Source organism: Eublepharis macularius, chromosome 1 (assembly GCF_028583425.1).
Source record: "Eublepharis macularius isolate TG4126 chromosome 1, MPM_Emac_v1.0, whole genome shotgun sequence".
Taxonomy (NCBI): domain Eukaryota; kingdom Metazoa; phylum Chordata; class Lepidosauria; order Squamata; family Eublepharidae; genus Eublepharis; species Eublepharis macularius.
The window spans coordinates 13,442,377-13,465,981 of NC_072790.1; the positions used below are offsets into that span (position 1 = coordinate 13,442,377).

The window sequence follows — 23,605 nt, forward strand, 5'->3', positions numbered from 1 at the left end:
CTCCCACATTTGCTCCTCCCTCCTCCACGCTTCTTTGTTCCCCTTGCAGGTATCATTTAGACTGGCCATTTTCGGCTTATGCTCTTCTCCAAAGCATAACACATATTGATGCAAGAGTAAGTCTAAATTCAGAAGATTGCAGCCCAAAAAAGACTGACCTTGTTCAACTTGTTTTTGTCAAGGTAGCTCAAACCCAGCTGCAAATTCTTCTCTCTGGGCCCTCTTGCAGGCTTTCTCTTGTAGACACTAGAGGGGAGCTTGGGGGACCAAGCGAACTGCTGGCCTTGCTCACCTGACCTTTACAGTCAGACGATATAGGACATCCCACCAGAGGGACCTACTCATGTTCTGCTCTTGCCTGGTCCAATCAAACATCCTACGGCTTGGCCACTGGGGGGGGGGGGGAGAGCTCCACTTGCTGGAGCGCAAGTGGAGTGCAAGTGAAAAGGGAGGAATACACGCGAGTCTTGCCAGGCGAGTGTAATCCGTCACTTGTAGCTTGGCTCTCAGTGTGTTATCTAGACTTTGAAGTTAAACACTTTCACTTTTAGAGACAACATCCTTGGGACCAGCTGCACCTTGCCTAAACGATGTCTTCCCTGGGGACAGGGATGATTTCATACTCGGTCTGTAAATGCAGTCTAAACTTTGGTACTTTTTGTCTCTGGCCTTCGCACCAGAATTCTAACGGGTCCCTAACCTGAGGGTGGGACCTATATCTGACTATACTTTCCTTTACCACGTCACTTCTGCCAATTCCACTGTGCGAGCACCTTGAACCTGATGGATCTCTTAATAAAAGTTACTTCAACCAAATCACCTGTATGTTTGCTGTGGAGAACTTGACGGATCTACCTGCCAAGGTCTGACAGAATTTCTGTGGGCACACTGGTTGTTGTTGGTTTTCACCAATGCCCCCCTTTTCCAGGGGATACCTCAGATCCTCTCCCCACAAGCGTTCTTGGACATATCCCTGGAAGTCAGTGTCCCAGTTTACAGTGCAATCCGATGCTGACTAACTGCAGTATATGCCCGATGGGCTTAGTAATTCTGCATAAGATTGGGCTGTTAGACTGTACACAGATGCTCAATTAAGCACGTCCCTTGCAAAGGCTTATTACAGTAAAATGCAAGTTAAGGGTCAAGTTCAAAGCCTCACTGCCAGGAAAGGTGTCAAACGAGCAACTTAATAATCATAACCATCAGCAAGAGGAGGGAAAAAGGAGGAAAAAATCATGAGAACTGCCTTACCGCTTTCTATCTCTTCTTCGGTGTCGTCTTCCAAGATGCTGACGGGAGCAGCCGTTTCACCTGCTTCCATCATACTTTTCAAAGTTTCAAGCTGTTCTGTTTAAAGCAAACACACAAACACGACATGCATACCAAAAACTCCACACACAGAATAGAAACCAGGGTACAGTATAAACTCATCCAGTTAAGAAACTACTAAGAGAACTAGCAGAAATCGCTGGGACATTCTTATGACAGCCCCTTCCTCCCAGTTTGGTACAGAAGGGCCTAACTCCAGAATCTGTACTGCCATTCTCTCATAAATGAGGCCTCAACGGCGAATGAAAGCAAAACCAAGCCAGTATTTCATTGTCATTATAAGTATATACCAAGGCTGGATGCGAAAGCACTTATACAAACCGAAGCCATCTTCTGACCATGCAAGGGCTTTCATTCACTCCTTCACTATATCGTTCAACACGTACTGGACAACTAAATTCAAATACGTTCCATTTGTTGTGCAAGCATGAGAACTCGGGATATACAATTCAAAAATTATCATTTTGATTCCTTATTGGAAAGCTGGGAAGAGCAGGATTTCTTTAAACATCAGGAGCATTGTTATTCTTCCGGACTACCAGAAACAGACTTAGACAAGAGACCAAGCTGTTGCTCGTCTAAACTGGTTTGAGTCTCAATGTCTGTATAACCAACATTTGACTTACTTCTTTCTACTTCAGGTTTCAACCTCTTATTTTTAATAAGAATCTTTCTTTTAAGGTCATTTGGGGACGGCAAAGGTCTTCCGGCTTCAAGCTGCATCCAAGGAAAGAAGCATCATTAGGAACAGCTTTAGCATGTGCACAATTAGGTTCTTAAAGAATTATCTGCTTTGCTTACAATAGTTAAGCTTGGCAAGAATGCCAACGAGCAGACACAACAACGGCATGCAATTCCCAGAAGCCTGCTCAGCCCACAGCCCTGTGCTTCTGCCTCTCTCCTTTACCACGCTGGTCTGATTATGGAGCAAGCAACTCCTGCCACGCATGCGAAACAGCAGCACACAGGCTGGGGGGCGGGGGGGGGACATGCTCTTGTTTAGCATTTGGGGCCCTCTCTGTACCTGCACCATCAATTCCGAGAGGACATCAACTGGTTTACACTGATACATCTATTTAGAAACTGTTCACGCTGCCTCTCCAGACCTGCTCAAAGCAGCTTACAGTTATAACATTTTTTTTAAAAAAAACAATGATATTCCAGGGTTCTTCTTGGGCCTCCTCCGGCTACGTATAACTCTCACCTGCCTGTCCACCCATTTTGCTTGCCAAACACCACAACAGGGAGATGTTGGAAAGGCTTGTTTCTGCTTTGGGACTAAAAGGATTGCCTGCCCTGGGTCTAGGCGAGGCCAACATCTTCTGACACTAGGTACTGCCCTGTCTATGCTGCATCCCATTAAGTAAAGCAAAGGAAACTAAGAGCGGAACCACAAGTGACAAAAGGCATAGATTGGACACTTGTCAGCTTCCCTCAAGTTTTGATGGGAAATGTAGGCATCCTGGTCTTGCAGCTTGGCTCTCCGACTGCTGTCCAATGGACTTTTCAACTGTCACTTGTCCAACATTCCGCCAAGCTGCCTACATTTCCCATCAAAACTTGAGGGAAGCTGACAAGTGTCCAACCTGTGCCTTTTGTCACTTGTAGTTCCGCTCTAAGTGGCTATAAAGCTAGTTTTCTTTAGGAAACAATCAGGCAGAAAAATGGCTAAAAAAATATTTATTTTGCTTAATTTATAACCCGCCTTTCTTCCCAAAGGGGACCCAAAGTGGCTTACGTTGTTCTCCTTGTGTCCCCTTTATTCTCACAACAACAGCAACCTTGTGAGATACTTTAGGATGAATTGTGTGTGACTGTCCCAAGGGCACCCAGCAGGCTTCCATGGCAGAGGGGGGATTTGAGCTGGGGGTCTCCCAGCACCTAGTCTGACTCTCTAACCACAACAGCTCTTAAAATAAATGGATACATGATGAAGAATAAGAGAAGATGGCAGAAGAAAGAGACATTCCGAAATCTGTCTTTACTGATGAATTGTCTATCATTGTCTTTTGTCACTGTTTTTTTGGTGTTTCCTCACTAATGCTCCTTCCTGCTTATGGGTTTTAAAAAATTATGTATCTGTCTGTTTTTCTTAACTGTGGCTTAAATATATATATATATATACATATGGGTGGGTGGGTGTGTAACACACATTCTCTTAAAATTTCATTTGATTGTTCATTGTCTCGGGCACCCTAAGTTGAAAATAAATACCGCCTCCTCCAATATAGACCTAGGGCACCTGGATCAGTCCTGAATCCTGATCCATATTCTACCACCCCCTGAAATCTGGTGAACAGACGCACAGAATAGGGGCTTCTCAGGAACAACATCCAAAATGTGCAACTCCTTCTCTGAGGACATACATCTGGGCCCACCTCCTCTCTCTTAATTTTTAGGACTTGCATTAAAGCTCTCCTTTCCAACGGGCATCAGGAGTGCCTTGGGGGGCTTTCCATGCTGCCCTGATCTTCCTGAATTGAAGGAGCACAAGAATAATTCAGGATGAAAAACAAGCAGGAGCTATCGTTTATACCTTCTGAAGCCAATACACAACAGCTCCAAAATGCATTCATCTGACGTCGAGCTTTGAACACGAAGCCTATTGATACTCATTACTCTTGCCACCACTGCAGAAACGTTTTTACAGTACAATGATGAACAGAAGGTACCTACTGGATGTGTCTCAAGCGGTTGCTTCAAAAGGAGGTCTCCAAAAATATCTTCACAGTATTTTGACATTTTGTACTGTTGATATTTGCTGAAAAGTTTTAAGAGGCATGGTTATGAACCAAATAGTACATGGAATATACAATATAGCTTTTAATGCTCTTTGCCTGCTACAGACACAAATTATGTCAGAATAGCTTAACCATTCATTAACACCTGAGCGCAAAATCAAAAACCGCCACTGGGTGGTTGATTTAAAGGAATTTAGTTAAAGTGCCTTTCAAGGGTATTAATGCAAACACAGAACGCTTTAAAAGAGAACCCTGATCTTTGCCATTCAAGGAAGTACTCAGGGCTTGAATTTGATTTAGTCCAATAACCTTGATATGTTTTTGGCAACCATTTTTCCACTTTTGACGCTTGCTACACATAAGATCTTTATCTCATCCGTGCAATATGCAAGACGAATAACCCTTCAGTAAATACCTGCAGTGATTTTCAAATGACAGGATGACCGGATACTCGGATGTCACAAAAGCTGTTTCCTTAATGGCTTGAATCACGTCCTTTAAAATGCAAAGAAAAGGTTAGAGAATGTAACCCAGTATAACCAAGACAATATTTAAGCAATATGAAAGATGTATTGTCGAAGGCTTTCACGGCCGGAGAACGATGGTTTTTGTGTTTTGTGTTTTGTACAGCCCGGAAAACCCACAAAAACCATAATATGAAAGATACATGCATGCTGAAAAACAAACCCTTACTCATTTTGACAATTTTGTCCCTCACCATTAAACTCGACTGTCTGTTTCACAAAGTGCTCATTGGAGGTGAAGACTGACAATGGGGAAAAGACAAATTATCCTCCTCGTGTTCGGACTTACATTGGTCAACCAATCAAGCTGATTGCAAAACAACAACAACAACAAAAACCCTGGCCTGTAACAATTCTTTTCAGAAATGTCTGAAGCCTTCTGTGGTCAAAATTTTAGAGTTTGGATCGATCTGAACCCAAACCCATATCCTAGAGCCAGTCCTGGCCCAAGAAGCAACTTCCAAAAGTTCTCACTTTGGTTCATGTATGTCTCTTCTCTGTGAGAGCTCGCAGAAGTCTGCAGCAGCCCCCCCCCCCCCTGACACAAACCAGGCAGGGGCCATAAAAGAACGTTAAATTGAGGAAAGGTATTCGGCTTTGACACATAAGACTGATAGAAAGAGGCCCAAGCCATGTTATAAGGGCTAAAGTTCCCCTTTAACCTATTTGACTAATCATAGCGGGACAATTTGCAGGCTTCATGAGGTACGCTGAATCATGCTGACTCTTCAATAAGAGCATCTATACAGTGAAAGTCACGTGGGCAGAGACTGGCTCAAAACAAGGGCTATTCTAGGCACAAGGACAAGGAACTCCTGAACATCCGAGAGAGAGCAAAAGTACTGCTGGGCCATATATGGCAGCAGGGTTCTGGAACCACCCATGTCAGAATGCCACTAACCAATCAGCTGTTAGAGTGCTACTAACCAATCAGCCATCAACCAATCAGAAAGCTGAGGACTACTGTATAAAAAGTCTGACCAAGGAGCTAGTCCTCGCCACTCCTTGGAAAGGCACAAGTCTTTTTGTGTCTGCCAACTGGTGGCCATTAAACTTCCTCTTGGGAACCCATAAGAGACCCACTTTGGTCCAGGGGTTCTCCAGGAGGTAAGTCAGAAAAGGCTTTTTCTGTGGGGTTTTAGTCACTTTGCTATAAGGTTTTAATGTACTATTTGCTTCTAAGTTAAGGATTTATAAGTTAATACATAAGTATAGGTTAAGGATTAAGCACTTAGGATTTTAAGGGGAGTTTTACTATAGAAGTGATAGAAGATTTGCTTAAGGGTTTATATTATAAAAGTTAAGTACTCTGTTAGTTCTCTCTCTATAGGATAAGGTCCATAGGTTAAGATATTGCTAACGGCACGCTTGCATTTCTGTACCATTATCGGTCTGGCTGTGTTTCTGTAACATTCAAGGGCAGATAGACCAGAGGTGACTGGTCTCGAGACTAAATGTACCATTTGTACCATTTGTCAGCCAGAATAAACCTTGATGCTAGTTAAAATCTTCCCTGTACAAAGCTGATTATTTACGTCACTGAAGACAGACCAGCGAGGGGGGAAAAGACGAAACTGACTCAGGGGTTATTCCATCCACACCTCATAAGCCTTGGTAAGTGGCTCATCAGAACAAACGAACAGAGGTGCTGCCGGGGGGGGGAGGACGCAGCAGGAGAGAGAGAAGGAGAGGCTCATTCCCATCCACCCCATTCTCACAACACCTTCCTTCATCTTAAGAAGCCTTCTTGCAAGGGGCAGAAGCGGCAATTAAACTGCAGGAAAGCTCCAAGCTTTCCAATACAGGATATCATTCATTCATTCAAATCAATCAATCAATTTCATTTCTATCCTGACTCTGGCTCTGTGGGGACCCAAGTTGCTTAAGCAATTGTGATCAGCAGGAGACGAATACTGTGGCGTAGAAGAAGGAAATCAACCACAGGCAAGTTACAAATACTATGGGGAGGGATAAAGATAGAAGAATCTTTAAATACTTGGACAGTCGCATCATCAGAGAGGAAGTTTACCCAACAGACAGCTGTTTTCTTGGTAAGACAAGAGAAGAATTTACAGATCCAAGGTTTACAGTGCAATCCTAAACAAAGTTATACCCTTCTAAGTCCATTGAGGTTAATGGGCTTAGAAAGGTGTAATTGGATTTCACTGTTAACGTTTTGTATTAAATGACGACTAATGTTTACCTTGAAAAGAATGTCTGTACACATTGCCTTCCCATGTGTGATGATTGGTTCTTGGTCTTCACCCTTTCCATCCCAACAATCAAGTTCAACACATCTGGAAGCCAAAACAAAAAAGTAATGAACCTGCTTTCCCTTTGCTGAAATTATTAACACTGAAGATTCAAAGAGAAAGAATGCTTTGCAAATTATTTGACTTAGAAAATTGAGGCTACATTCATACACATTTGATGAGGGCACAAAACATTTGAGGGAAAAGAATTCACTACCACGTACCAGTATTTCTTTGCTTTCTTTGATGAGAATTTACTACAGAGATGGTACTCTACCATCAAATATACTAATTTGAATGCAAATTAGCTTAGATATAGCTAAGCTTAAACAAAAGACACTGAAATGTGTTCAGTTCCAATATAATTTACATGTTGCGGTGTCGGGGGGAAAAGCATCTGGATTCTCCAGTTTGGCCGCAGCTTTAATGGAGGGTATCCCTGCAAAATTGCTATTGTTTTGGCACCTTCCTTGAATTCTTTGTTTGTGGCATCCACACAACATATATAATATGCAGTGATGAATCAGATAAATGTAACCGGTTTGATAACACGGGGTTTTGCTTAATATTCATTTAAACCACCATGTTGATGTCCAACCTGCATCCGGCTAAGAGGACTTGTCTATACATCTCCACAGAGGACTTCCCGCCGAACTGCCTTCCTGTGAGATATGTATTGTGAGAAGAGCTAATGAAATAGTGAGCCAAAGGTTGTTCCATTTCTTGGTACAATTCTAAGCGGTCAAGGAAGACAGGCGCATTCTCATCTGACATCAAGTACCGGCAAAACCCGTCACTTGACATGAGACCTGAAAAGAAGAAGAAAAAACAGCGTTTATGCAGGAAAACCAGCTTGCGGTTATAAAAAAAGAAACCTCCATCAAGATGATACTGCCTCAGTTTTCTATGAAATCCGGCTATTGCAAAACCTGGATCACCCCATCTCTTGAGGCGGACTGTCATGTGTGCCAGCATACCTGCCATGATTGTATTCTGCATTTTGTACTGGTCAATGCTGTCTGCCAGAGTTATATGCTGTATTCTGTGTGGATCACCTGAGAGTGTCTTAACGGCTAACATTAATTGCAGGAGGGCCAGTGGGCCTCTCCGTTATCTGTTGAAAAGATGTCCTTTCACTTCTTCCAGCAAGTGTCCTTGGAGGAGAGCTGCTAGCAGCAGACATCGTATCTCTTCCCAGAGACGGGGATATTTTGCTTTGTTCTTCATGTAGTCTAAACTGATCTGTTCCCATGTAACTTCTTTGGGGTTTCGCACCATAATGTCAACGGACCCCGAAGGGTGGGAAGTTTCCCTATAACTAGTAATGCCTTTGTTTGAATTGTCACTTCTGCCAATTGCCACCTTTGGGTGAACATCCTGAACTGTATGGATCTCAATAAAGTCATTTCAACTGGAACACCTGCGTGTTAACTGTGGAGGGCTTGAGGGACCTAACTGTCAGGGACTGACACTGACTACTCTAAGTTAAAATGGCCCTTGGTGAGTACATCCAGATAGTGACTCCCCTTCTCCCTCAGGTGTACCACAACTGCTATCAAGATGTTGGTGGTGACCTCCCTGTAGGAGATAGATCAGTCTCAAAAATATGAACCTGTACATCAAGTGGCCCTTCCTAATGGATACATGGAACGGCTTAATGGCTGCTGTGTTTCAGAGCTCCTGCAGTGAATCACATCAACTTCAGAGCAGCCACTTCTGCACAAGAGCTTCCGGCAGTTCCAGGAAGACCTCAATGATCTTAAGCTTTCGTGAGGGGAGAGGTGGAGATCAGCTTGATAGATGCTTGGCTGCTTAGGACAACTAGTGGGACTTTTGTGCTTTCAAAGCCTAGGAATAGGAGAAAACAGCAATTCCAAATCTGGGTCAAATTGTTTGCTGCTCTCTGTCTAGATCCTGAAAAATACCACCAGACTCTAACAGGAAGGGGTCTTCCTAGATAATTCTGTTGACTACTGATTAGGATCCCCAACTGTAGGAACACCAGTGTCAGTCCTTAGCAGGTAGATCCCCAAGTCCCTCACAGCAAGCACTCAGGTGCATTGGTTGAAGTAACTTTTATTAGAGATCTATACAGTCCAGGTGATCTATACGAATGCAGTGGCAGAAGTGACTATTCAAAAAAGGACAGTGTTAATTATAGGGAAACTTCTCACCCTTTGGGTCTGTTGACATTCTGGCACCCAAACCCCAAAGAGTTACATGGGAACTGATTAGTTTAGACTAGACATAGTACAGGATGAAATCATTTCATTCTCTGGGAAAAGATACATTCCGAGCTGGCTGTAGCTCTCCGTCAAGGACAATTGCTGTAGAAGTGAAAGTAAATACCTTTAGCAGATAGGAGACAATCCGCCCCACCCCCACCCCCCTTGGCTGAGTACACTGCAGTTCAACATTTTACACACTCTCAGAAACCCAGTATGGCCCAGCAAAGGAAACACACACAACTGGCAGGTATGCAATCAGGCATACCTGACAACCAGTGACTGTGTGTCTTATAGGAAGGAACTGGGTTCTGGGGCGGGGGCGCGGATCTGGAGAAACCCTCTGGAATCTGAGGTACCTGGCTTCACTAGAAAGCAACAGGGTTTCTCAGTTTGTCATAGTTAAATCAAAGAACTACCATGGCCTGACAGCTGGGGGGAAAAAAGTAAAGGAGAAGTTTGGCTCTCTTCACCAGTTTCAACAATTGCTTTGGAAGACTGAAAAGCTGTTAACTGCCACCTTTAGGCACTGACTATTTAGAGAGCATTTGAGTGATGATGGCGTTCTCTCATGGCCTTTATCATGCCTAAACCATCACAAGTTCACATGAAACTGTAAGGCTGAAATCTGAATCTGGAAGGACTTTGAACAAAAGTAATTTAAGCTAGGAGAAGAGAAAGAAGAACCGCATTTACTGTGGCCAAGTATCTTTTTTAATGAGTTGCATCTGGGTTCCCTGGACCACCAAACTCACTTTCACCTTAGTCACATAGCAACTGTAGGGAAGGTAATTTTCAAAGCCCGCAGGATCCGATTAGCCCAGGACAGCAATGTAGAGGGAGGACGAGCTCCTGCCTTCCTCCCCATGCCTTTTTCTTGAGCCAAAATAATTTCAGAAGGGAGTAATTTGCATAACTTTGGAGCTGCATGTGGAGTATTCCAAGCACATGCAGCTACAAAGTTATTCAAATAACTCCTGACGGGGCCATTTTGGCTCAAGAAAAAGGCCCGAGGGGAGAGCAGGGGTTTCCTCCCCCCAACACCACTATCTTGAGCTTAATCAGCTCCCACAGGGTTTAAAAATGATGTTCCCTGCAGTTGTTGCTTGATTTGAGGGCTCAAATGCACAATACACCTGACACACGTTGGGTCATGGGTGCGTGACCACACTCTCAGTCCAGATGTACCTTAAAAAGCACAAATTCCCTCAGAGCTGTGAGGGAGTGCTAGAAGGGGAGGAATTTCCAGCTTCCCTCCTGTCCTGCTTTTGGCAGCAGAAATCGGGGGGTTGTGCCTTTCTCTGGCTCCAGGTGTCCTTGATGGGGCATACAAAACCAGAAGAAAGGGGGAAGGGGGGCCCTCCACCACCATTTCCACTGACAAAAATGGAGCCAGAGAGAAACCAGAAGCTCTATCTCCCCTCCTCACAGCACTCCTTCACACTGCTGAGTGAATGAGTCGTCTATAAGGCGAGTTCCCCTGATGTATGTCTGAATCCACTTGCACACCTGTGACTCGACTCGTGTTGTACATAAAGATTATTCGAGTCCTGAGATGAAAGCCAGTCAGGTCCAGGAAATCCAGACTCAACTCGTTAAAAAATATACTGTGTCGTTTGACCCTCGGGTTGTTCAATGTGAGTCACTTGCATATAATTTTGTAAATATGAAGATATGGAAATGTTGTTTAATTACCAGGGTTCAAAGATCAGAACAGCCTACAAACCAAGGAGGCCGCTACAGAGAAGACCAAAAAGTTAATAAAAATGATCATCTCAAAAGACCCAGAGAGCCAGTTTGGTGTAGTGGTTAAGAGCAGCAGGACTCTAATCTGGAGAGCCGGGTTTGATTCCCCACTCCTCCACTTGAAGCCAGCTGGGTGACCTTGGATCAGTCACAGCTCTCTCAGAGCTCTCTCAGCCCCACCGACCTCACAGAGTGATTGTTGTTGTGGGGATAATAATAACATATTTTGTAAACTGCTCTGAGTGGGTGTAAAGTCATCCTGAATGGCAGTATATAAATCAAATGTTGTTGTTATTATTATTAACCTGGCTCACCTTTGTTTTTTAAATCTTCATCTGGCTCATATGTGTCAACTATTTGCATTGCTCTTTTAGTATCATAGAAGGGAAATAAAATCTCATTCAGCCGAGGGTCTCGTTGATGCTGAGGTCAGAGAAAAACAGAAGTTAGATGATGAACTACTACACAGCTTTATTTTTGCAAACATACAATCAATGAAGAGGCAGGGAAGGGATTTTGAAATACAAATCTCAACTGTTGGCAAACCCATCTTCTTTCCTTTTAATTTTAAAAAGAAATTACAGACAATTGAAGATAAATTTATGTCAACACACGTCCAACGTAGCTGCATAATGCGTATTACTGTTCATATGCATAAAGCTCATGCCAGCCGTGCATATAGCAAAATCACATCGATCGCTTATTGCCCCCCCCTCAGGGCTTTTTTTTAGCAGGAACGTGGTGGAACGGAGTTCCGGAACCTCTTGAAAATGGTCACATGGCTGGTAGCCCTGCCCCCTGATCTCCAGACAGAGGGGAGTTGAGATTGCCCTCCGCGCCACTCTAAACTCCCCTCTGTCTGGAGATCAGGGGGCGGGCCACCAGCCATGTGACCATTTTCTCCAAGGGCAACCCACTGAGTTCCACCTCCTCTTTTCCCAGAAAAAAGCCCTGCCTCCCTTCACAAATAAGTGCATCTCTCCAAGACTCAAACTGATTTGAACAGACTTGCTGAATTATTTTAGCAACAGATTACTCCTGAATCTCCCAAGTATCATATTGTATGTATCTTCAAAAAGCACTCAAACGTAGAAAACATAATGTACTCTACTGAAAGATGACTATTACCATTTTAAAAAGAAAAAGGATCCCACACAGTTTGTAAATTAGTTGTTAAATTTATTTGGATGCATTAACAGTTTATATGGTGAAGTGAACTAAGTCAGAAATAATGAGTTGGATTCAAAAGAAATGCAAGTAGAGTTCTACTTTTCAAGAGAACTTCCGGTCTGCTCCTCAGCATCTCCCATCATCGAAAAACCCTTCCTGAATATCAAGAATGGTATGGGGTGTCTTGTGGAACTGGTGGAACCTCTCCCACCCCCCTAGAAGAGAACAATTGTTCTTCCATTTGCAGAAGTAGAAGGTTCTAACCCCAGAGAGATTAATATTGGTGGCACGAAGGAGGAAAAAGGAGTAAGGATATCCACGGATATCACTAAAAATAAATGGTCAAGATTTAAAGTGCCATTTGAAAATCCCAAAAATTCTAGGGATGGAATTGGCCTTGAAATCATGGAGTACAAAATCCTCCAAGACAGCAAAATGAGTATCTGAGGGGCTCTCTCAAAACAACAGTTTCCCAATTAAAAAAATATTGTATAAATTTTTAAGGTTTTTACTTTTTCATGGAGACAAAGCTGCATACTGCATGTCCAATGCATTATTTTAAAAAGTTTAAACCCCAAACTATATGCATTGCAGCTGACTGGTATATGAAGCAGATCCAAGCAACATGAATCAACGACGGTGGAAACATCTCTCACCAGTCCCGAGGAGTTAGCCGTGTTAGTCTGTAGTCGCAAAATAGTAAAGAGTCCAGCAGCACCTTTAAGACTACCGATCAGACGAAGAGAGCTGTGACTCTCGAAAGCTTTTGCTACAATAAAGTTGGTTAGTCTTAAAGGTGCTACTGGACTCTTTACTATCTCTCACCAAGGCCCAGATCTGAACATTACTTATGAGGGTTTTTTTAAAAAAAGAAACTCAGACTGCCGCATGAACCAAAAGACTGAGTGCCTGTCTTTTCTAAAAACCAAAACGTTTCACTACCGTCTAAATTCTAAAAACCAAGAAGGGTTTTACTGCTGAGACCAAGATGACATACACAACTGAGAAGACATCAGCCTTCCTCATCAATGCCACCACTAATGATTCATATCAGACTGAGAGTAATTTAATTCACTCTGTGTGGGTTCCTGGACAATTATGTTGAAGCTGATGAAATCTGACAGTGGCTGGATGCAATCTGTCCCTTGTGCCGCAAGCATCCCTCAGAAATCAAACATTAGCATGAAAATGCACAGCCCAACCATGAAGCCACACTGCAAAGGAGCAGGGGAAAGCTTTGCTTTGTACTATTCCAATACCAGACTCAAAACAAATGAGACAAAAAAAGAGGGGCAGCTTCCGGAATGGTATGGGATGCCGTGTGCAACTGGTGGGAACTGCTCCCCTTCTAATGAGAGCAAAGTTTCAGGGCTGGGACACGAGGTCACGCGGGACTGACAAGTTATTCTCCAAGCTGCTGGAAGTGGCTCCTCCTTCTGGGCTGCTGTAATCACTTTCTCCCCCTTCCTTTTAAAGTAGCAGGTTCTCGCCTCTTTCTCTTTCATGCACAGGAGGAGACCATGTGTACAAGCACGCACACGCACATACCTTTGCTCTGAAAGGGGCGTCCAACAGCACCACCACCCTTTCCCACCCAGCCTTCTTTCTCCTTCATGTGCATGAACATACACCCTTTCTCATTCCCCAGACATCAAAGCTGCTCTTTGTCTTTTCCAGGAAAAACACAGAGGTAACTGTATTTTCTCACTGTAGGGCAAAATACAGACAGGGGGCGGGTTTGAACTGTTTTGGAAAACTGCAGAGTAAGTGCTTCCTCACCTAAGCACTGCAGACCTGCCCAAAAACGCTGTAATTTTTGTGCAAGCCACAGTTTGTGACTGGCTGTATCTGCTGAGCTGCTATTATGTGTCTGGTAACTCCCAAGACTCTTGAAGAAGCTCCCAAGATTCTTGAAGGAGCTCCCAGAAACACAAGCCTACCCTCTTCTGCTCTACGCTACACATCAATCTCCTCCACATACCCAATGAATAAGGAACAGTGAGTCAGCAAAACTGAAGCAAGAGAATAAGAAAGCAAGCTTGTGTACCTGCCAGCAAGTATCTCGCCCCCCGCCCTCAGAATATAATTTCGTTCATTGCTACTGGGAAACTCACACTGAAGTTCCATTTAACTTATCTGGTTAACAGAGGTGTGCAACTGGGGCCAGGAATTGGGTATTGAAGTTGGATTTGTGCCAATTCAGCAAAAATCTGGCTTTCATGTATCAATTAATTTTAATTTAATTTATTAGATTTCTTGCCCACCCTCCCCACATGAGGGTTCAGCGCAGGTTACAACACCATACATTAATACAGTAAATTAAAACAACAATACACAATAAAAGATAAAATGCACAATTTCATAGCTCCAATACAAAAGTTAAAACCGTAATCTAAGATGCAGCGTGTGATGGTTCACCATCATACATCCCACACACCAGTATCATGGAGGCAGGGCAGGCAAGTCGCCAGAATGTAAAACAAGCAGACCAGAGGCTAACCAGGCAGTTGGCCCCCGCCTCAACCACCACAAGCCTGGCAGAACATCTCCGTCTTACAGGCCCGGTGGAATTATAACAAGGCCCTCAGGGCCCTAGTCTTGACAGAAAGAGAGTTCCACCAGGCTGGTGTCAGGCAGGCAGGGAAGCCAGCCTGCCTGCCATAACTGTGAATGTATGTCTACTGGGGGGGGGGATGGGCTTTCTTCCTGTCGTGTAGCTTCCTTCACTATGCCTATGCTTTGTTAAGCTATGCTTTGCTAAGACACCTTATCAGTGCGGTTTATAGAGTGTGGGAACCAAGTGTGGGAACTTCGGCTGGTCATCTTTTGCAGGACTTTCGCTGACTTCACCTGACTTGTTTGGACTAGGGAAGAGGAACTGCAGTATAACCTCTCGGGGAAGACTGTACTTCTGGGCAATCTCTATGTATCAGTGCACTTCTAGGGAGTTTTATCTGAATAAAGACCCTTTTAACTCATACCACTGTGTTGGATGAAGGGGAGAGTCTGAGAAAATCCTCTAGCCAGGCTTGGCATTTTGCCTAGAATCCCATAGTTACCTCGGAACTGGAGAGATCCCCTATCTGTGCCATGGCAGAAGGAGTGGGCAATGGAACTCCAGCGATACCTGAGGATTTATGGAAAGTCCCCGCAATCCCATGTGAGCCCACCACATATGCGTTGGTAGAAGAGGGGGAATCCACCCCTCCTATGCTTCCCAGATGGGATGTCAGTTTACTTGACTGGTTGGAGGCAACGCTGCTGGACTGGACATCTCCAGAGGGCTCATCGGTGAAGGCGAGAGTGCTGAGGAACTGGCAATGAAGGAACCTAAGTAAATGGAGTCTGTTCTTGGGGAAAGGAGTCCACGAAATGGAGGACAGCAGAGAGACAATGAGTGCGGGAAGGAACACAAAGGCTGCACTCCGGGAAAGGTTGAAGCTGCTGAGGTGTGATCGTTGTGCCCTCACAGGACTGGCCCATGAACTGGTGTGGGCAGCAAGCCAACCAGAATCATCCGGGGAGTTACTGCAGTCGTTACCTGTCAATGTCAGGTCTTGCCAGGTATTTCCCCCAAGCACTTCAATGTATCACTCAGGTGTATGAGTTAAAGTTACTTTATTAAAGAAGAATACCAGTAACAAGATGGTCGTTACCTGCCATTCTGTGAGGCTGTTACCTGCCATTCCTCAAGGAGGGTCGCCGCCAGGAGGGGCCTGACGGTGACTGGAGGAAGGAGTGCTAACTCCGCAGCCGTTGGAGCTTTGCAGACTGGAGGCTCGCTTTGAAGGGAGTTCTGATGATTTGGGATATTTCCTCGTACAAGTGGTGAAATTCCTGAGGGAATTGATTGCAGGTGCCAGACTGTCTCTCTTGACGAACAGCAACGAACGAAGCTTGCAACGATCACCTGTTCGTTTATAATGGGGCCTCGAAAACAGCTTGTTCGCGAACAGCAGATTGGGCTGTTTGTGGATTTTTTTTAGTTTGTATTGCTGTTCGTGCCCATCTCTAGTCTAGACTCGCCAACGAAGCCAGCCAAGTGAGTAACATAGGCTCATAGCTGGGAGGGGTGTCCTGCAGCTAAATGGTATGTGACTCTGTATGCAACACAAGCCCCGGAACTGAGGAGCATGGAGGCATCCATCCAGGCTCTCAAGGAGCAGTATGAGGACCCTCTCGAGGAGAGAGCGAGAACCTGCCTGAGGAGGATAAGACAGGGCATCTGTCCAGTCCAGGAATACGCTGCAGAGTTCCGGGAATATGCAGCCAAGCTGAGGGACTGGACGGAGGGGGTGAAGATTGAGATTATTAGAGCTGGCCTGAACCCTGACCTTGTGGCTAAAGAGATGGTGCAGGATGATCCCCAAACTGTCCTCGGCTGGATTCAACTTGCATGTGAAATTGAGAACCGAGAGCAAATAGTGTAGTTGCTGAAGTTGCAGCATCATGTCAACCAGTGGAGAAACCCGACGGATGCACAGATCCAGGAGCGAGGGAAGCCGCGACCTGGCATCGCCCTGGCCGAGAAGGACCAGAGGAGGAAACGGGGGCTGTGTTCAAGATGCAGGGAATTGGGTTACTTTGCTGCTGAGTGTCCAGGTGAAGGTAAGAGCCACCAGGAGTAGGAGCCCAATCCAAGGTGCTCAACGGGGCACTCGACAGGACAACCCCAACCTACTTCCAGGAAGGAAGCTGTCGCAGCGGCCGCAGCACCAGAGGAAGGAAGCGACACTGCAAGTGAAGAGCTCTCGTCAGACAACGAAGAGGAATTGAAATCGCCGAAATCACCGATGGGAAATGGCGGAGACCTGCCATGAAGGGCACCAGCCGGCAGGTCACGGAAGTCCTGGTGCCACAAAAGGTGAGACCTAAGGGAGCATTGTTTTTCATAGTAATCACTCTGTTAAACCCACGGAGGGGGACGAACATCAGGGTAAGCGACTTAATTGACTTGGGGTGCAGCAGAGACTTGATTGCCTCTGTACTCATGACGGGTTTGGAGATGGAGGTGTCAAAGCTACCTTAGCCCCTAGTCTTTGAACAGATGGATGGTATGGTGAAGGGGGCCCCCTAGTTACGAAACAGAGGAATCAATGCAGTCTCGATGTCGAACTCGTACCCCATCCCGTTGATCAGAGACTGGTTAGGGGTAGCGGCCCAGGGAAAAATATTCACAAAGCTGAACCTCTGAGATGCATACTTTAGAGTGAGAATAAAGGAGGGGGACGAGTGGAAGACTGCTTTTAATACCCCCTGGGGCAATATGAATATCGAGTCATGCCTTTCGGGTTCAAAGGGGCCCCTGGGGTGTTTATGAATTTAATTAATGAAGTTCTCCATAAGTACCTTTATAAGGGAGTGATCGTTTACCTTGATGACATGATGGTATATTCAGAGGGTTATGAATCCCATGTGAAATTGGAGCGGGAGGTGCTAAAAACCCTGTACCAACACAAACTGTGTGTGAAACTGTCCAAAGTGTGAGTTTCATAAAGAGGAGATGGGTTTCCTGGGGTACCGAGTATCGAGGAGCGGCTTAGGGATGGATCCAACCAAAGCGGAAGCTGTACTCAGATGGGAAGCCCCTCAGACAAGCAGACAGCTATAGTCATTTCTAATTTCTACCGACCCTTCATAAAAATTTTGCTCAAATAGCCTTGCCGCTTAGAGACTTACTAAGAACTAAGGGGAAGGGCACTGAGAAAGTGAAACCGAGCGCTAAACTAGCCTGGTCTAAGGAATGCCAAGCGGCCTTTGAGGAATTAAAAGCTTGCTTCTCCTCCAAACCTGTGTTGCGCCATCCCGATGACAGCCACCTGTTCGTGATACAGGTGGGCGCGAGCGATGTTGCCATGCGAGGAGTCCTCCTGTAGGAGAGGGAGGATGGGAAAATGCACCCCCGTGCTTATGTGTCCAAGAAATTTTCTGAGGACGAAAGGAACTGGGCGGTGTGGGATAAGGAGGCAGCAGAGGTCAAACTGGCCCTAAGTACATGGAGGCACTGACTGGAGGGGGCTAAAGTACCATTTGAGGTATGGACTGATCATAGAAATCTGGAGTCACTGCGAGAGCCTCGCAGACTGGGAGCCAAGCAACTGTGGTGGATGGAGTTTTTCTCATAATTCAACTTTGTGATTAAACATTTCCTTGGGAAGTCAAATTTCCTGGCAGATGCGCAGTCCCGCCTTCCCCAACACAACAGCCAGAGGGAGGAAGTGGTAGATACGATGTGTTCCCCTGCCCAGCTGGGAGGGGCCATGATTACCAGAATCCAAGTGGCCATGGCGAACCGCCTTCCCCCTTCTCCCCCCACCCGCCAGAGTGGGAAGAGAAAATTAAGGCGGAACTGGAAAAGGAGGGGGAGGAAAATTGGCCAACAAACAAAAAACCTCTCACGGAACATCAAATGTTCCTCTCACGGAACTTCCAAATCCCCACTGCTGCCACCACTACAGACCTACTGCTACTTGCCATTCGGCAGCTACCCAAGCCTGACAGTGGCGAGGTAGGGAGATCTGAGGCTCAGCCAGGTTGTGGTAGTCAAGCACAGTGTGTTTGCCCGTCAAATGGGCCAGCTGAGAAGTTCACAGCAGCCCTTCTCTCTCTCGCTCTCCTCAAGTGCCAATTTTTGTATTACATGACTGAGAACATTCCACACGGGCACTTAATTTTGCATGTTAGTGCCATTCTTTCTAAGGAATATGCCAGCATTTTGAAAAACAATGTTATTTATCAAAATATTAGTTGGAAACTTTAAAAAAAAAACCTTAAAATTTTACACAAGAAAAGACCAATTCTTAATTTTCCCTTCCGCTGTCCACTCAATATTTAGAACGGCCAGCCTATAATCACTATACCATTTTAGATAAAACTTCACAGGGCATAACAATGCAGTAAGTTAACACATGCAACAGTTACACACACCACAGCAAGTAATCAACGCAAACACTTGCAAAGCCCAACATGAAGAAGAGCAGAAGAGGCGTCACTTTGGAGCTGATCTTTGCACCCGGAGGCTCCCCAAATGGAAAGATCAGCAGGCTCCGAAGCACAGCACAGGGTCGAGTGGAACATGCAACGAGAAAACTGAAAGAAGCAAGCCACTGCAGACACACTGGTATAGTAGTTAATGTATGAAAAAGCTTACTTCATTTAGAAAGCTCACTAATTGGTCTACCGTTAAATAATCAGTTTTGTCGCCATTGCTGAAAAGAAATTTTTTAGACAAAGTAAGTTTTCATGTAAGTTGCTACAGCAGATATGATTTACATGTTGACATTTTTGGTATTCTCAGCACCCATCTACTATTCTACCACTGTTGTAAGCTCCGCTTTTTTGAAATGGGCGCTATGATTCGGACTAGTCTTCCTACAAACGGCAGCCCCCCCCTTTCATTATTCTAACAGATTCAAGTGATTTAAAAACCAACATGTAAGTCTTCCACTTTAAAATCTTAGTGAATGAAATTTCGTAGAGTAAGACTTTCTTAACCCAGTTAGTTCACATACTATGTTAATAATCTTAAAAACAGCAGGTTAATATTGTCGGTTAGTAAAGCCAATACAAAACCAATTCCCAGGGCTTCCTTTCACTTATCTGAACTTTTGTTTCCTTTAAACCCCTAGAGAAAAAGGTACATCTGACTGCGAATAGCGATATGGTACACAGTTATAACACAAAAAATATTTATCATGCTTGGGACAGGATCTTACAATCAAATTAATTTCACACTCGAATCTGCTTACATCTTCCTAAAAAGATCCTCGATGTCGGTACGAGGACATATCTTCTGTGTCAGTTCATAAAACTTTTCGTAAGTAAAAGCGGAAGGCTCTATTTCATCATTCTGGAAAGGAAAGGATAAGTTGACGGGAGTTGTCCTAAACACTTACTTCATATTTTTACTAAAGAAACCCAAAATTACTGGCAAGAATCCAACTTGTTGAGTTCACCCAATATTATATTTCTGACAATACTCAGATCTAAATATTGTTTACAACAAACCCAGCACAGGAGAATAACCAATTATCCTAAGTTCAATGCCCAGATTCATAAGCTAACAACATTTCAAGCGTGGTTGGAAAAAGGCAACTGGGCCACCCTTTCAGTGAGGCTCACAAATCAGGTTTAGCTGTTACCAACAATATTTTACACATGAGGGTCATTAAGGACGGAAGCCCTCAGCATCTTCCACTCGGAACAAAAAACAAGAGAACTGGAATTAGGGTGCATTTATAGCCAACTCTCTACAAACAGCTTCGTTGTAAATATTGTGTAAAAGTTAAGAGTTTGAGATGATACTAATTAATGTGGTTGAAGTGTGAATTATCTTCCACCAACACCAAAGAGTATGTTTGCATCAGAAATCTAATAAAATGTCATGCTTGAAAATTAAATAGAAATACCTTGCCGCTGGGAAGACCCAATTCCTTAAGTGCCTGAAAGATCACCTTTTCAGTTTTACCTGAGGCAAAAGTTCTGGTAATGCTAGAGAAAAGAGAAAGGAAAGTTATTTGAAAGGCATTCAGCAATCCATCAACAGAGCTAAGTCAAACACTGCAAGGGTTTGTTTTCTTCATGGTTTCCTCCTCTGGAGTTTTTACAAAGGTAAATTTAGCAAAAGGCTCCTAAAGAACACCGCACCCCCTAATAATTGTGTATCCTGATTTAGTTTTTCATACAAGTCAGGGATAACTCCCAGAAAAACTATCAGTATAATTGACCAATGTTATGATTTTGACTAAGTGGGAATACTGATAAACAATGTGATTGTGTTCGCCAATTATATTACCAACTAGCAACAAAGCCCGTTGTGGGAAAAAATACAACAGGTTCTAGAAAGGGGAGGACAGGAGGGCATTGCCTCCTCTTCCATGACTCATCTCGGCCGGGTGAGGGCAGGGGGCTGCAGTTGCCACCTCCTCTGCTCCTGATCTCGGCCCGGTGAAGGGGGGTGGGTATTGCCACCTGCTCCTCTCTTGATCTCAACTGGGTGATGGCGGGTGGGCATGGCCTCCTGCTCTGCACCTGATTCTGGCAGGGTGAAGGGAAGATGGGGCATTTCCTTCTGACAGTGTGACTGGTGCCTTTTCCAGCTCTGTTACCCTAATGTCCATATTAAATCCTGCCTAGCACTGTCTAACATTCAGGACCAATGGTTGAATTTCCCCCAAACATTTACCAAAACAGAAACAGACACACACACTGTCGGGTCTTGCCAGGTACTTCCCAAAACACTTCACTGCATCACAGGAGTGAATGAGTTAAAGTTGGTTTTATTAAAGAAGAGTACCAGTGTCAAGATGCTATGACAGGAGCACTGGCTAAAGTGGCTCAAGGTAGCAAAGCAAGGTTAATTATAGGTCAAAGCCTCCCCCCACCCCGGTGGAAAAGGAAGTCCGTTAGGATTTTGGCACACAGAGGAGAGAAAGGATGAGCTCTGCTCAGTTTCTTAGAAGTTTGGTGCAGTCTCTGCTGAAACGTCAAGGCCGCGTTCTCAGGCCGGCCAGGAAATTGTAACCAAAACACCTGCAAGATAAGCAGCTAGCTTATTCAGCAAAACAGGTTTCCCTCTGCATGTTCTCAGAGGTACACTAAACCCTGCATCAAGAAATCCATAACACAAGACAGATATGCTGGAGGCGTATCTGACACACACCCCATGCATATTGGATTATATTTTCTTCCATCAATAACAATTTTGGGCAACAGACACCGAAAGCAGTAATTGGTTTACATCCCACTTGCTTCTGCATATTCTTCTCATCTCCTATCCATCAGTCATTTCTTCAAATTGCCAAGCGACTAGCCTTACTGGAAACTAAGATGATGAAAAATTAGCAATAACGGGGAAACGGTCATTGCACTGAAGATAATGCTGGATTCTAGAATGATACAATCATAGGGACCTCAAGGGTCATCAATTCCAACCCCCTGCACAATGCAGGGAATTCATAACTACCTCCCCTCTGCACCCACAGTGACCCCCTGCTCCAAGCCCAGAAGATGGCAACACACCATCAGGATCCCCAGCCAAACTGGCCTGGGGAAAATTGCTACTTCACCCCATGGTGGCAATCGGCCTTACCCTGGGCATGTAAGAAGGGGTCACAAGAACAAAGCACTGATGTAACCCTTCCTGCCCTCCTTCTCATGATCTACCTAGAATCACAGAATCAGCACTGCTGTCAGATGGCCTCTGCTTAAAAACCTCCAAAGAAGGAGAGCCTACCACTGCCTGATTCTACTAGTTTATTGAAGCCAAATGTCGTAATAACAGATCCAAGTATTACTCCAACTCCTACTAGTACGCCCATGTACTGCAATGCAGGGAGAATTCTTCCTCTAGAGATCTCTCTCTATAAAGCTCCCATTTGCCCCCACCCCCGCCCCCACAAGGATTTGGGCTTTCAAATTGAGCAACTGTTTGGGTGAGTGATTTGGGTTCACACTTTGTCAGAGACCCAATTTTCCTTTCACTTGGAGATGGAGAGCTAACCGTCCATCCCAGGCATGGGTGGGGGGAGATGTCGGGCTCAAAGTTGGTACACTGAAGGCACACTGTCTCTGAGTCTGTGTGGCTTGAGCTGTGCAAACACAATCACAACTCTCATCCCTCGTCAGGGCCAAGGGGTGAAGGTAAGCAAGTATGGGCCGGTACCGAGTACCAGTAAGAAAAGGGCTGAAGTGGTACCTCCCACATTTGGTTTTGAGTCCCCAAAAGCAGACAATGCCAGCAAGGATACTTTCAGTCCCAGTCAGGACTAATGCCCCAGTGTTTCCCTCTGCTTCAGGAGCTATTCCGCCGCTGCAAAAACAAGGGCACGTATGCTATGCTTTGCTAGAGCTGGTTTTGGGAACTTGTGGGGAGTCGACATTCCCTCCAAAATGCAGGAGCCTTGGGGGGAGGGGATTTCTATCTTTAGAAACCCACTGCAGAAAGCTTCTGCTGCTACTGAACGTCACAGAAAAATATTTGCCAAAAGCAACCTTGAGACCCCTCTTTTACTGATGCTGTATCAACATGTAAAAATCAACAGATAATCCCAAATTCCCAAGCGCCGCAGGAGGCCAATTTGGATTGTGCCCTGAATACAACACGTGCAGTCCCCCAACAGAGCAGACAATGCCCCCCCCAGCAGCTGTTTAGGGACCTTTTCCTCCTGTCCTATCCCAAATTGGGCCCTGTAGTGCTTGGGTATTTAGTTCTCTGCAGCTGCCGTGTCACTAAAGAGAATTTACCATTTAGTTTGGCCTAAACAGAAATGAAGATTATGGTTTTGGTCCGTCTCCCAAGCCTGGAGATGACCATGGATCAGGGCTGGCCCACCCATTGAGGCTGGGCCAGCAGCTGCCTTGGGCCTTAAGGCACCAGAGGAGGCGCCAGCCCGAGGGCGGGGGTGCATGCCACGGAGCTCAATTGCACCGTGCTGCTGTGGCCGGCCAGGAGCGCATGCTGGCGGTGGCAGCACGGGGACACTGAGTGGGCAGCCTCCCAGCCCTCCCACCCAGTTGTTCTGTGCTGCCGCCACCGCTGGCACACAGTTGCGGCCCAGATGCAGCAGGCGGCTGGGGCGGCACGTGAAGCATCTGAGCCGGAGGGCTGGAAGGTTGCA

The 23,605-nt window shown here is 45.1% G+C and overlaps 1 protein-coding gene across 2 annotated transcripts in view; it reads right to left on the reverse strand.

The window, feature by feature from the left end:
• PLCB4 (phospholipase C beta 4) overlaps positions 1 to 23,605 on the reverse strand; it is a 263,529-nt gene that overhangs the window by 76,459 nt on the left and 163,465 nt on the right. For both annotated transcript variants that reach the window (XM_054975769.1, XM_054975775.1), the window contains 10 exons: positions 20,396 to 20,477; positions 19,736 to 19,836; positions 19,138 to 19,195; positions 11,132 to 11,240; positions 7,445 to 7,655; positions 6,798 to 6,891; positions 4,486 to 4,565; positions 4,006 to 4,090; positions 1,956 to 2,046; positions 1,252 to 1,347 (listed from right to left, as the gene is read on the reverse strand). In XM_054975769.1, coding sequence (XP_054831744.1) covers positions 1,252 to 1,347; positions 1,956 to 2,046; positions 4,006 to 4,090; positions 4,486 to 4,565; positions 6,798 to 6,891; positions 7,445 to 7,655; positions 11,132 to 11,240; positions 19,138 to 19,195; positions 19,736 to 19,836; positions 20,396 to 20,477 — 1,007 coding nt within the window. The remainder of the gene's footprint in view (positions 1 to 1,251; positions 1,348 to 1,955; positions 2,047 to 4,005; positions 4,091 to 4,485; positions 4,566 to 6,797; positions 6,892 to 7,444; positions 7,656 to 11,131; positions 11,241 to 19,137; positions 19,196 to 19,735; positions 19,837 to 20,395; positions 20,478 to 23,605) is intronic.